A 15,151-nucleotide genomic window follows, 5' to 3' on the forward strand; every position below is an offset into this window, starting at 1 on the left:
GCTACTGATCATTAAAAAGCCTTACGGCTGCAGGCAGAAAACATCTCCTTTACCTCTCTGTCTTGCACTTTGGAGGGATGAGCCTCTTACTGTGCAAGCTCTTCCCAAAAACCTCTAAGGCATGGAGTGGGCGTCTTTCATTACTTGTGATGGCCTTCATTTTCCTTAGCATCTTCACTCCTGCCACCTCCTCCACTCCTTCCTGGGTGACACCAACGATGCTGCCATCTTTTTTAATCAGCTTATTCAGCCTGTTGTTAAAATAATGTCTGCTCTTGCCCCTTTTGTAAACAGCCTCCATATGTGTAGCCCAGTTCAGTTTGTTGTCCAACTGCGGTCCCAGATATTTGCAGCAGGGGACCTGCTCAACCTCAGTCCCCTGTATAAGGACTGGGTCCAGTTGGTACCTCTTCTTTTTGTAGTCTAAGACTATTTCCTTGGTCTTGAGAACATTCAGCAGGAGATGGTTCCATGAATTCACTGTTCCTGAGCGTGTATTCCTCCTCACCTCCACTTCTAATACAGCCCACAACAGCCGAGTCGTTAGAGACAGCAGTGTATGTGTTGCTCAGTATTTTCATTTTTAACTGAATGTTCTGGTCACATTAAGAAACTAACTGTGACTCCCTCAGTAATAATTTTCCCATCAAACTGTAAATTCAAAACTTCAGTGTTCAAATAAGATGTGGAGATTTATCTCCCTCTGGTAGTGACAAAGTAACGAAATTAGAATTCATTCATTCATTCATTCATTCACCTTTTGTACCCACTTATTCCTGTTAAGGGTCGCGGGGGTCTGCTGGAGCCTTTCCCAGCTGTCATCGGGCGAGAGGCAGGGGTACACCCTGGACAGGTCGCCAGTTCATCGCAGGGCTAACACGGAGACAGACAACCATTCACACTCACACGCACACACCTAGGGCCAATTTAGAATCACCAATTAACCTAATGAGCATGTCTTTGGAAGGTGGGAGGAAGCCGGAGTACCCGGCGAGAACCCACGCAGACACGGGGAGAACATGCGAACTCCACACAGAAAGGCCCACTCGGAGCGATCAGATGGACGAAGCAGAACACCTTGTCCTGGTTGGCTTTGTCTTCAGCCCAGTCCAGAGTGAACTTCTGTGTTAAGACTGTTTTCCCAATACCAGCCACTCCCTTTGTCATCACTCTTCTGATTGGTTTATCTCTTCCAGGTGAGGCTTTAAAGATGTCTTCTGGTCTGATGGTTGTTTCTGGTCTGTCTAGTTTCCTGGATGCTGTTTCAATCTGTCTGACCTCATGTTCATCATTGACCTCTGCAGTCTCTTCCTCTGTGATGTAGAGCTCTGGATTTTTGTCACGTTAAAAATATAAAAAACATTTTCTTTTCCTCCTTTGGTGGGTCATCAAATGCCCCAATGGAGAAACTGTCCCCATGTTCATTACTGGGAGGACAGAATATTAGGAACAGTCCAGTGTACAGCAGCGAGCCACTGTCACCAAGCTGAAGGTGTCAGCAGCAGAAAGCTTAAATATCTCATTTTCCATTAATGCTCCCTGAATGTTAATTTAGAGACAGCAGTAAGATGTTGAGTACGTTCATATTTTTCAAGATTGCTGCCATTACCCCAATTTTGAAAAAACCTGGTGCAGACCCCTCTAACTTCAACAATTTCCGTCCTATATCTAATCTACCCTTCATCTCCAAAATCCTCGAAAAAACAGTTGCCTCCCAACTCCATTCTCACTTATCCCATAATAACCTGTATGAACAGTTCCAGTCTGGTTTCCGCCCACTCCACAGCACTGAAACTGCACTTATCAAAATTACCAACGATCTCCTTATGGCAGCTGATTCTGGACTCCTCACCATCCTCATCCTCCTCGACCTGAGTGCAGCCTTTGATACCATCTGTCATACCACCCTCCTCAACAGGCTGTCTTCCATTGGCATCACCCACACTCATTTAGACTGGTTCACATCTTACCTTTCTGGCCGCACTCAGTTCATTCAACTTAAGTCCCTTAAATCCATCCCCTCCTCCGTCACTTCAGGTGTGCCCCAGGGCTCTGTCCTGGGGCCCCTACTCTTCATCATCTACCTCCTCCCCCTCGGCAATATCTTCCGCAAATTTAATATTCACTTCCACTGTTATGCAGATGACACCCAGCTCTACCTTTCCAGCAAACCTTCGTCCGCTCTCCCACCCACCTCCCTTACTGATTGCATCTCCGAAATAAAAACCTGGTTCACCCATAACTTCCTTAAACTTAACAGTAACAAAACTGAGGTCCTCCTCATTGGCACCAAATCCACTCTATCCAAAATCGACAGCTTTTCTCTTAGCATCGACAACTCCTCCGTTTCACCCTCCCCCCAGGTTAAGAGTCTGGGTGTCATCCTTGACAGCACACTATCCTTTCAATCCCATATCAATAACATTACTCGGTCTGCTTACTTCCACCTACGTAACATTAATTGCCTCCGCCCCTCCCTCACCCCCCACACTGCCGCCATCCTGGTTCACAGTCTTGTCACTTCCCGTCTGGATTATTGCAACTCTCTCCTCTTTGGCCTTCCACACAAATCTCTTCATAAACTTCAACTAGTCCAGAATTCAGCTGCCCGCATCATAACTCGAACCCCCTCCATTCACCACATCACTCCTGTCCTTCAAGAACTTCATTGGCTCCCAGTTCAATCTCGCATCCAATTTAAAGTCCTCCTGCTTACTTTCAAGGCCATTCACAACCTCACCCCCCCATATTTGTCTGATCTCCTCCATGTTCCCACTCCCTCCCGCTCTCTACGATCATCTTCCTCCGTACATCTGTCTGTCCCTACTGCCCGTCTTACCACCATGGGGAGCAGAGCATTCAGCCGCTCTGCTCCCCGTCTCTGGAATTCACTACCACCCCAACTCAGAAATATTGATTCATTTCCCCATTTCAAATCTCAACTCAAAACATATCTGTTTAAAACTGCCTATGCCACTTGATGACAATTACTCTGCCTTTTTTTTTTTTTTTTTCCCCTTATATTTTATTCTCTGCTGTTTCTTTTATGAATTACTGTTTCTTTTTATGAATTGCTGTTTCTTTTATGAATGTATGTACGGTGTCCTTGAGTGCCAAGAAAGGCGCCTATAAATAAAATGCATTATTATTATTATTATATTTTCATCTTCTGTTGGTGCAATGTGTTGTTTAGTATTTTAATATTTAGCATTTTTAGTATTATGTTCAAATAACCTGTGATGGAGAAAAGATGAACTACAAGGCGTTGATTTAATGAACACAGACAATAAATGTTTTTAAATGATCCAAACTCAGAAACTATAACGATCACTGCCCTCCAGTGGTCACTGTCAGTAACTACAACTGTCCACATCCAATAATACTGATATTCACATCTACCGCAGTATTGTAGCTCTAATGTTCATCAGCCTAATAATGACTGATGACAGATGAGATTAAACTGTGTAAAAGTGTTTACTACTCTCTGATGGTTACAGAGAGGAACTGCAACTTAGCAATAATGACAGGCAGGAGACGTGTTGTAAAAAAATACAACCAAGAGATATTTTACTTTACAACCAGAAGATGCTGACACAAATTACAATACAGACAGAACAAATAAATACACAATCAACAACAAGAAAAAACAGGGAGGATTGTTGATGCTGGCTACTATACATTGACATAGAATATTTGTTTTTAATGTGTCTGAATAATCCAAGAGGAACTGGACTTTATTTGTTGGCACTGTTAGAATAGATTGATTGCAGCTCTGTTGCTGATGTTAAATGGAAAAACATCTGGATGAAGCTCTCCTCTTCACTCCACCTCCCAGTAACATGGTCCAGTCAGAGTCTCTCTACACACAAGCTGCTGCTGATTCAACCTCTCTAGATCATCAGGACTCAGCTCATCCTCTCTCAGCACATATGGCGTCATATTTAGAAAAATGGCTTCCAGCTACAGAGAGAAGAAGAAACAACAGAGAAGATGATTTAGTGTTTCCAAAGACTCCTTTTCATCAGGTGTCAGTCAGTGATGCAGCACATCCAGTATAAAGAGCAGCAGGGACTTCAGTCCTGTTCAGAGCAGCTGTGGAGCTCAGCCAGCTTCCTTTCAGCTCTCATGTTAACGTGTTGGAGCTGGAAGCTCACAGACCTGCAGAGACTTTTAGCATCAAGTCTGTTTCCTCTGCCGATTTCTCTCAAGTCCACAGAGGAAATAAACTGCTGAGAATCATGAATGTTTCATTACTGCACAAGTCTGCGTGTGTTGATGAACATCTCGTGTTTCTGAAGCATCAGCTGACTAATAAACATTGAAGATATCGGAAACTAATGAGAGGAGGACAAATATACAATTTGTTACAATTTTAAAAAGCATGGACTGACTCCAACCCTCCACTCACCTCAGAGTCTCCAGTCTATAGTCTGGACTCTTCTCAAGATCACGCAGCTCCTTCACATCTGAATCCTGCAGCTTGTTTTTACTCAGGTTCAGATATTTCAGATGGGAGGGGTTGGACTTCAGAGCTGAGACCAGAGAAACACAGCTGATCTCTGACAAACGGCAGCTATTCAATCTGAATGAAGAATAAAAGGTGTTAATAAAAACATTGATAATCAATCAGATGTGTTCAAGTTTTAATGTTCAGATCAACATTACTACGTCCTAATCAATGAGCTGTTCTCTAAAATGAGTAGAGTGACTTTGTCCTTGTGTTATTGTGGATCATCATCATGTCAGCCTTCTACACTTTCAACTAACACTCATCTTTGAGATGACAGACTAAATTTAGAACAACAAAAGAGAACATATGAGCAGGAGGAAATTTACATCTTAATGGATGGAAGTTCTGTATGAACATAAATTAAGTTCAGTTTGTAATTAAACAAATCAGATCCACAATAGTAACAGACATCCAGTAAACTGACCCCAGAGTCTCCAGTCTACATTCTGGACTCTCCAGAAAACCACACAGATGCTTCACTCCTGAATCATGCAGATTGTTGTTACTCAGGTCCAGAAGTTTCAGATGGGAGGGGTTGGACTTCAGAGCTGAGACCAGAGAATCACAGCTGATCTTTGACAAACTGCAGTAACTCAATCTGGATGAAGAATAAAAGATGTTACTAAAATCATTGATAATGAATCAGATGTGTTCAGGTTTTAATGTTCAGATCAACATTACTACGTCCTAATCAATGAGCTGTTCTCTAAAATGAGTAGTGACTTGGTCCTCGTGTTATTCTGGATCATCATCATGTCAGCCTTCTACACTTTCAACTAACACTCATCTTTGAGATGACAGACTAAATTTAAAACAAGAGAAGAGAAAATATGAGCAAAAGGAAATATACATCTTTGTGGCTGGAAGTTCTGTAGAACATGAATTAAGTTCAATTTGTAATTAAACAAATCAGATCCACAATAGTAACAGACATCCAGTGAACTGACCCCAGAGTCTCCAGTCTACAGTTTGGACTCTCCAGAAAACCACACAGATGCTTCACTCCTGAATCCTTCAGGTTGTTGTCACTCAGGTCCAGAAATTTCAGATGGGAGGGGTTGGACTTCAAAGCTGAGACCAGAGAATCACAGCTGATCTTTGACAACCTGCAACGAATCAATCTGAATAAAGAATAAAATATGTAAATTAAATCCATTCATGTCAGCACAGATCGATAACATGCTGCTGACCTCAGTCAAGTGTCTTCCTTACACAACTACACTGTACGAAAGAAATGACTTGTTGAGTTTCTTCACAGAAAGTATGAACAGAAAGAATGATTACTGACTCCAGTAACTCTTTAAATGTACATGTGAACACTAGAGTGGTCCTGATTTAAGATCAGACCAACCACTGATGACTGAGGAGACACCTGCTGATATTAAGGGACATGATGCTTCTTCATTTAAACCAACTGTTTGTGGTCCATCTGTCAATCCTGACAAGACAACTGTTTAATCTGATAAAAACATTCAGTGAACTGACCTCAGAGTCTCCAGTCTACAGTTTGGACTCTCCAGTCCAACACACAGCTGCTTCACTCCTGTATCCTGCATGTAGAAGTTGTAGCTCAGGTCCAACTCTGTCAGATGGGAGGGGTTGGACTTCAGAGCTGAGATCACAACTTCACAGTGACTCTCTGAGAGTCCACAGTCAGAAAATCTGTCACGACACATAAATACAAAATATGTTAATATGAATGAAGAGACTTTATTATTTACTTCATGCATTTGAAGACTAAACAGCTGGACTCATCCGTTTGACATTTTGTTCTTCACTTCAGTGATTCATCTTCTTATCTGACATGACACAATAATTCTCATCAGTTTCTCTTAAACCTGCAGACTTCTAAAATTTGTTTTGTTTTAATCTGAAACTGAATGGAGATAAATGGAGTTATATTTAGGCTTCTTCCACACAGTCTGTCAGTGTGATCTGACTCCACAAAGTCATCATGATTTAAATGATAAAAATGTGGACAACATCCCTTTAAGGCACATTTAGAACAGATTAAAAATGGACAGTTAATGTCTAATTTAATGTATTATTCAACAGACAGCTCTAAAATATTGTATATATCAATGAAGGAAGGAGAGCCCCCCCCTTTTTTTTGCGGCGCCGGTTGAAGCTGGCAGCTGCTTGCAACAGCTCTTACTCTATCTCTCTTTTTTTCTGAATTTAATTCACTTTTTGCTTCCCTTTTTGTGGACATCACTTTTGTATATACTTTTTTCAGACAGCATTGAACTTTTTGTTTTGTTTTTTATTGGGAGTCTTGCCATAGCCAAATACTTTTAACAACATCCAGAACTTTACTATGCAGGAAGCCGGCGGCGTAACTGTCTCTGTCATTTCTGTATGCTGTTGCAAACTCCAATTTCCCCATTGTGGGACTCTTAAAGGTTTTCTTATTCTTATTCTTATTATTCTTAAATAGAACAAAATCTACATTCTCACAGTTTTTGAAACAGCTGGAGAACATCTATAACAAAATACAACTGACATGTAATGTTTACAATAAACAAGTTAAACACTGATAGGGAGATAATTTTATAGTGTGAACATTTAAAGAACTAAACTAATGTAAACTGATCTATAATGTTAATCACATCTGGACTCACAGAGCCTTTCTGCAGTTCCTCACAGCTGGAATCAGTCTCCATCGTCCCTCCCATGATGTGTTGTATTTCTTCAGATCCAACTCATCAAGAACCTCCTCTGACATCTGCAGCATGTAGGCCAGAGCTGAGCAGTGGATCTCAGAGAGTTTCTTCTCTGATCTATTCTCTGACTTCAGGAACTCTTGGATCTCCTGATGAACTGAGAGGTCGTTCATCTCCATGAGACAGTGGAAGATGTTGATGTTTCTGTCAGGAGAAATGTTGTCCATGTTCATCTTCTTCAGGTTGTTGATGGCTCTCTGGATGATTTTTGGACTGATCTCTGTCTGACCCAGCAGACCTCTTAACAGTCGCTGGTTGGACTGCAGACAGACGCCATGGAGGAATCGAACCAACAAGTCCAGGTGACCATTTATACTCTGCAGGGATTTCTCCATGACTCTGTCCAGAAAAACATCCAAAGTTGAGTCATTGTACTTTTGTCCCAGGAAGTCCTCCAGCACCTCTGTCTTCCTGTTGGTGTAACAGTGGATCATGTGGACTGCAGCCAGAAACTCCTGAACGCTCAGATGGACGAAGCAGAACACCTTGTCCTGGTACAGTCCTCTCTCCTCTTTAAAGATCTGTGTCAACACTCCTGAATACACTGAGGCTGCTCTGATATCGATGCCACACTCTGTCAGGTCTGATTCATAGAAAATCAGGTTTCCTTTCAGCAGCTGATCAAAAGCCAGTTTTCCCAGAGACTCAATCATCTTCCTGGTCTCTGGACTCCAGTGTGGATCTGTCTCAGATTCTCCATCATACTTGACCTTCTTCACTTTGGTCTGAACCACCAGGAAGTGGATGTACATCTCAGTCAGGGTCTTGGGCAGCTCTCCTCTCTCTCTGGTTTTCAACACATCCTCCAGAACTGTAGCAGAGATCCAGCAGAAGACTGGGATGTGACACATGATGTGGAGGCTTCGTGATGTCTTGATGTGGGAGATGATCCTGCTGGCCTGCTCCTCATCTCTGAATCTCTTCCTGAAGTACTCCTCCTTCTGGGGGTCAGTGAACCCTCTGACCTCTGTCACCATGTCAACACACTCAGGAGGGATCTGATTGGCTGCTGCAGGTCGTGTAGTTATCCAGAGGTGAGCAGAGGGAAGCAGTTTCCCCCTGATGAGGTTTGTCAGCAGCACATCCACTGAGGTGGACTCTGTAACATCAGTCAGGATCTCATTGTTGTGGAAGTCCAGAGGAAGTCGACACTCATCCAGACCGTCAAAGATGAACACAACCTGGAACTCTTCAAACCTGCAGATTCCTGCTTCTTTGGTTTCAGTGAAGAAGTGATGAACAAGTTCCACCAAGCTGAACTTTCTCTCTTTCAACACATTCAGCTCTCTGAAAGTCAATGGAAATGTGAACTGGATGTCCTGGTTGGCTTTGTCTTCAGCCCAGTCCAGAGTGAACTTCTGTGTTAAGACTGTTTTCCCAATGCCAGCCACTCCCTTTGTCATCACTCTTCTGATTGGTTTATCTCTTCCAGGTGAGGCTTTAAAGATGTCTTCTGGTCTGATGGTTGTTTCTGGTCTGTCTAGTTTCCTGGATGCTGCTTCAATCTGTCTGACCTCATGTTCATCATTGACCTCTGCAGTCTCTCCCTCTGCGATGTAGAGCTCTGTGTAGATCTCATTCAGAAGAGTTGAGTTTCCTGCTTTAGCAATCCCCTCAAACACACACTGGAACTTCTCCTTCAGACTAGATTTAAGTTTATGTTGACAAACTGTAGCTTCATGTTCTGAATGAAAAAACAAGAAATAAAAGATGATTAAATTACACAGTAAATATTCCAACATTTCATTCTCCTAAAGAATAAGTTTTTTGAATGTATCTTGTTTCATCATTTAAGACATTAGTAAATGTTTAATTTATTCATCAAGTTCAATATTCAGAGAAATCCTCTTACTGCTCTGCAGACGATCAGCCAGCTCCTCCTGCTTCAATCTCCTCAGGAAGTTCAGTGTGATCTTCACAAATGCATCTCTGCTGCTTCTCCTCTGCTCTTCATCCTCACCCTCCAACACCTCCTCATCCTCCCTCTGACTCTCTAAGCATTCTGGGTAACCTGGACTCAGATCCCTCTGAATCTTCTTCAGCTCGTTCTTCACAAAAGTGACAATGTTGTCCTCCAGCAGCTGGAACAGAAAACTATATGAATGACAACCAGACTGAAATCATGGAGACAAACATCAGATCCATGTTGGACAGACTGACAGTCCACTGGTCTACAAAGAGCAGCATGGAGATGATGGAAAGTAGTTGTTGTCCATGTACAGACCTTAAATATGGAGTCCAGGTGTGTTTGAAGATAATCAACAGACTGACCACTGAGAATCTCTGGGTGACTCCTTTTCCTTGATTTCTTATCTTTCTCTTCTGTACATCCTCTCTTCATAGACACCCCGCTGGCTTCAGGTTTAGGTGGGTTTTGATTTTCCAGATTCCTGCTGATAAACACATAACACACAACAGCGTAACCCTGACACATGTCCTTGACAATATCTTTAAAATATCATGAAACACAGTAAAATGTTTTATTCATCAGTCCACACTGAGTGATGCACAGACCATTTTCAGTGGTTTTGAATTGAACAGACCTAAAACGTCACATAAACGACTGTAAACTTTCAAACAGAAACATTCTCAGACTCTCTTTGATTGATCACGTTAGCAATAATAATCTCAGTGAAGTACACGTTCTACACCTCAGAGCCATCCGTTGTTTCTTTGCCTCCAGAAAATGATTCTGTTGATGCATGGAGTCACAGGAGTGACTGGATGTTTTATTTATTTCCACAAGTGCACCACCAATCGACCCAAATGATGCCAATTAGCCAAGATGCTTCTAAAGTTATGACATAATATTCTGTGGTTTTCAAAGCTGAGTGCATGTAAATGTCTGTCCTACTGGAATTGTGCTATAGTATATTTTAAATCTGGAAACATTACTTCATGGATAAATTAGATGTCTCAATCATCAGTTTTTTGTACTTAAACTGGTTTCATAAACGTCTACTCTCTGTTGCTGGACACTAACACAAACAACTGACCTGGACATGTTGAAATACACGTGAGCACCCTGGTGTCAGTGGTGAGTGTGTCACTGAAGTTCTGTCATGGTTCTCTTTTTTTGATTCCTGTGTTCATGTTTCGAGTTTCATTCATGTTTCATGTTTTTCAGTTTCCTGTTTTATTTTGTTAAATTCTTGATATTCTGTTTCATGTTACTCTGTGTTTTCCCACTTTTTGATTAGGTCATTGGTTTCTCCTTGTGTTGTCTTGATTTGTGTCACCTGTGTCTCGTCATCCCCCTGTGCCCTGTTTGTGAATATACAGGTCCTTCTCAAAAAATTAGCATATTGTGATAAAGTTCATTCTTTTCCATAATGTAATGATAAAAATTAAACTTTCATATATGTTAGATTCATTGCACACCAACTGAAATATTTCAGGTCTTTTATTGTTTTAATACTGATGATTTTGGCATACAGCTCATGAAAACCCAAAATTCCTATCTCAAAAAATTAGCATATTTCATCCGACCAATAAAAGAAAAGTGTTTTTAATACAAAAAAAGTCAACCTTCAAATAATTATGTTCAGTTATGCACTCAATACTTGGTCGGGAATCCTTTTGCAGAAATGACTGCTTCAATGCGGCGTGGCATGGAGGCAATCAGCCTGTGGCACTGCTGAGGTCTTATGGAGGCCCAGGATGCTTCGATAGCGGCCTTAAGCTCATCCAGAGTGTTGGGTCTTGCGTCTCTCAACTTTCTCTTCACAATATCCCACAGATTCTCTATGGGGTTCAGGTCAGGAGAGTTGGCAGGCCAATTGAGCACAGTAATACCATGGTCAGTAAACCATTTACCAGTGGTTTTGGCACTGTGAGCAGGTGCCAGGTCGTGCTGAAAAATGAAATCTTCATCTCCATAAAGCTTTTCAGCAGATGGAAGCATGAAGTGCTCCAAAATCTCCTGATAGCTAGCTGCATTGACTCTGCCCTTGATAAAACACAGTGGACCAACACCAGCAGCTGACATGGCACCCCAGACCATCACTGACTGTGGGTACTTGACACTGGACTTCAGGCATTTTGGCATTTCCTTCTCCCCAGTCTTCCTCCAGACTCTGGCACCTTGATTTCCGAATGACATGCAAAATTTGCTTTCATCCGAAAAAAGTACTGTGGACCACTGAGCAACAGTCCAGTGCTGCTTCTCTGTAGCCCAGGTCAGGCGCTTCTGCCGCTGTTTCTGGTTCAAAAGTGGCTTGACCTGGGGAATGCGGCACCTGTAGCCCATTTCCTGCACACGCCTGTGCACGGTGGCTCTGGATGTTTCTACTCCAGACTCAGTCCACTGCTTCCGCAGGTCCCCCAAGGTCTGGAATCGGCCCTTCTCCACAATCTTCCTCAGGGTCCGGTCACCTCTTCTCGTCGTGCAGCGTTTTCTGCCACACTTTTTCCTTCCCACAGACTTCCCACTGAGGTGCCTTGATACGGCACTCTGGGAACAGCCTATACGTTCAGAAATTTCTTTCTGTGTTTTACCCTCTTGCTTGAGGGTGTCAATGATGGCCTTCTGGACAGCAGTCAGGTCGGCAGTCTTACCCATGATTGCGGTTTTGAGTAATGAACCAGGCTGGGAGTTTTTAAAAGCCTCAGGAATCTTTTGCAGGTGTTTCGAGTTAATTTGTTGATTCAAATGATTAGGTTAATAGCTCGTTTAGAGAACCTTTTCATGATATGCTAATTTTTTGAGATAGGAATTTTGGGTTTTCATGAGCTGTATGCCAAAATCATCAGTATTAAAACAATAAAAGACCTGAAATATTTCAGTTGGTGTGCAATGAATCTAACATATATGAAAGTTTAATTTTTATCATTACATTATGGAAAAGAATGAACTTTATCACAATATGCTAATTTTTTGAGAAGGACCTGTATAGCCCTGCCTTCCTCTTTGTTCCTTGTCGTGTCATACTGTTTATTTGCCACGTTCAGGTCTGTCCATGCCATAGATTTTCATGTCTTGTTCTTACTTTAAAAGTGTTTTGATTTTTGGATATCCTGCCTTGTCTGCAGCGCCTTCAGTTTTGTCTTTTTTCATTAAATACCTTTTTTGTTGTTGTTTTTGCCAACTCCTGCCTCATTGTCCTGCATCTGGGTCCTAACCCCCTTACCTCGCTACCCCTTCCTGACAAGTTCATCTTTTAAAACTTACATACAATGTCTCTATAAATAACTGCTATAGTATCACTTCACCACGTGGACAAAAAGATAGCATCCTGAATTATTTTCCTCTCAGAGTCCTTAAATGTCCGATGTAGAAGACCAGTTGTGCTGATATCTGTCAGTGACATTTTATATTAATTTATATCTTCATTCATTAAGGCAGGTAATAGCCACTGAAAGTTAAACAACCAATCTCTGTTAGTTCACGTTGTGGTTCTTGTGAGTCTGATTTTTGCTGTATCCTGGTAGATGGAGAAAAATCCCCAGTTTATCCGGTTTAAACAAGGAAAAGATGAAACTTGTCAAAGTCCAACAGTTATATAATCACATATATAAACTCAAAAAGCCCCTGACATCACACTGTAACTACACCCAGACTAATGAGGCTGTTTTCAACAGTTTGTGCAGGAGAGACGTATTGTGGCTCGATAGTAGTAGGATGTGCACCTGACCATGATGTTAAATGTGGATTCATTTTAAATTCAATTATAACTTACTTCTTTACAGTTGAGGTTTCTTGCCCTTTGAAGGTAAAGAGTGCTTCCTTTGATTCATCACTCTTCATCGACACACAGCTGGGTTCTGGTTTCTGCTGCATCCTGGTGGATTGAGAGAAATTCACTAATTATCAACATTCAACAGGTCCAACAAAGTCTGAAGCTGCACACAGTAAACATAGTATTTCATATATATAAACTCAGGTTTAAGGTCAGCAGAGTCTTCTCTCTGACAACTCCTAGGAGACACAGATGAAAAGTATTACCTCATAGTTACTGAAGCTGCTATAATAACTAACCACACCTTTCAGTTCAGTCAGGTTTCTGTGTAGTTTTTTCACCATTCACCAAGTTTTATTGTCATTGTCCAGTGAAAAACAACGAAATAGCTAGCATGGCAGCGCTACTTTCCAGTTCAATTGCAAAAACCAAATGATTTCTATTGATGTTACCCTTTAAATCCCCTATACGAATACATGTTTGTTTCCAGTTATGACTCTATACAATGTTGTAAGACTGTTTCCATTAGAATTCATTCATAATTTAAGTGTGTTGAGGGTGATACCTTTCCATGTTGGTAAAAACCTGCAGACACCTGATGAAAGAAACAGCAGACAGAAAAAGTTCAACCGTCAGTCTTCACAAAGTTGAATCTGACTTGACAGGGCAGTTTACTTTCTTCCAGTTTATAAGAATGATCTAAAACATGATGGTGATCATAGTGCAACAAAAAGTTAATCTATATTTGTGTTGTTTGGCTCCAGTAAAGTCAGGAAGCGATGGCTGTCTGCATTCACACCTGTAGCTGTTTATTGATTTGGATTAAAATGTTGCAGAGCAGCTTTATTCATGTGTTCATAGAGAAGATCTGACGAGGTGAAATGAACCGAGTGTCTAGTCTAGAAAGTAGTGAGGCTTCTCTCCGTCATCTACAGGATGTATAACACATTCAGGCCTCATTTTCATGATTAACTGACTCACTCAGTCAAATAAATAAACAGTCAGACTGACTGTTTATTTATTTTAACAGTCTGGATTACTCATGCAACACATATTAATGTTAACAGTGCATTTATATCGACTGTAATGTTCAATATTCACCATCACAACCCAAGATCTAAGATATTCTTCCTGTATTTGGCCTCGTTTATCGTCACATCTACAAACTAGTCTCAGAGTTCCTCTTTGTCTCTAATTGGCCTCATTTCTTCTGTCCCGCCTGAAGCTAAACTACAAAACTTCATTTACAACTTGAGAATAGAGTCATTAATGTGTTAATCTGTGAAAAATATTGCTTACATTACCTTCACATGGAGGAAACGAAGCTGTGCCTCAACCGGAAGAGAAACCGAAAGTTAAGTTAAAACCAGGAAATGACTGACAGGCTGAAGCTGCTGAATGTTTCCTACAGTCTCAAAGATGAAAACAACAAAAAAATAAAAGTGCGTGTATGAACATAGATTTGACAAATGAAGACGGCCTGTATTAATTATTATTGATTATGTGCAATACATTAATGTCAAACTGTGCAAAAACATCAGTTATTACTTTTAATAAAACAAGCCTAAAGTTTAATAGTACATGTTCTAGCTACTATTAGTATAAATAATACTACGTAGGTCTTAATATTACTACTATGTACTAGTATCTACTACTTCTAAACTATTTCAGAGCTTCCGGCTACATAGAATTGTCTTCTGTTACCATTATGTGGATTTAAAGTGGTACTGCAGGTTTTAATAAGTCATCCCCACACCTGCAGCTCAAACCTTCCAGTGAGTCACATGTTCTAATCTGTCTCCACGCAGGTAAAGGTAGATTTAAACCGTGGATTAAGCCAATGGCAACACCTGCCTGTTTTCTTTTCATGTCGCTTTGAACTTGCCGTCTAAGGGAGCGCAACCCATGTAGGCAAGGCACACAGATGAAGCAGGTTCAGCAACAGTAGAGACCAGAGGTCTAAAATGAGTCGAGTGACTTTGTCCTTGAGTTATTGTGAATCATCATCAGGTCAGCCTTCTCCACTTTCAACTAACACTCATCTTTGACATGACAGACTAAATTTAGGGCAACTAAAGAGAAATATGAGCAGGAGGAAATTTACTTTAATTATGGATGGAAGGTCTGTATGAACATAATTTATGATAAATTTAGTTTGTAATTAAACATATAGTAACAGACATCCAGTGAACTGACCCTAGAGTCTCCAGCCTACAATCTAGACTCTCCAGAAACCACCA

The 15,151-nt window shown here is 41.1% G+C and overlaps 1 protein-coding gene and 1 long non-coding RNA gene across 2 annotated transcripts; both read right to left on the reverse strand.

Moving 5' to 3' along the window:
• Positions 1-3,656: 3,656 nt before the first annotated feature.
• LOC311509436 lies at positions 3,657-5,024 on the reverse strand. Its single transcript, XR_014699835.1, has 3 exons — positions 4,935-5,024; positions 4,409-4,582; positions 3,657-3,960 (listed from the first exon to the last, which is right to left on the reverse strand). It is a non-coding gene; the product is annotated as an uncharacterized lncRNA (long non-coding RNA).
• Positions 5,025-5,399: 375 nt separating this feature from the next.
• LOC311509435 (protein NLRC3-like) lies at positions 5,400-13,591 on the reverse strand (the record flags this gene model as incomplete). Its single annotated transcript, XM_084574648.1, has 7 exons — positions 13,477-13,591; positions 12,912-13,013; positions 9,458-9,626; positions 9,086-9,314; positions 7,132-8,917; positions 5,996-6,172; positions 5,400-5,631 (listed from the first exon to the last, which is right to left on the reverse strand). The coding sequence occupies exons 1-7, from the start codon at positions 13,482-13,484 to the stop codon at positions 5,400-5,402; spliced, it is 2,703 nt and encodes a 900-aa protein (XP_084430774.1). The 5' UTR covers positions 13,485-13,591.
• Between the last annotated feature and the right edge of the window lie 1,560 nt (positions 13,592-15,151).

The sequence above is a fragment of the Chelon labrosus genome (assembly GCF_963514085.1).
Source record: "Chelon labrosus genome assembly, chromosome: 24".
Taxonomy (NCBI): Eukaryota; Metazoa; Chordata; class Actinopteri; order Mugiliformes; family Mugilidae; genus Chelon; species Chelon labrosus.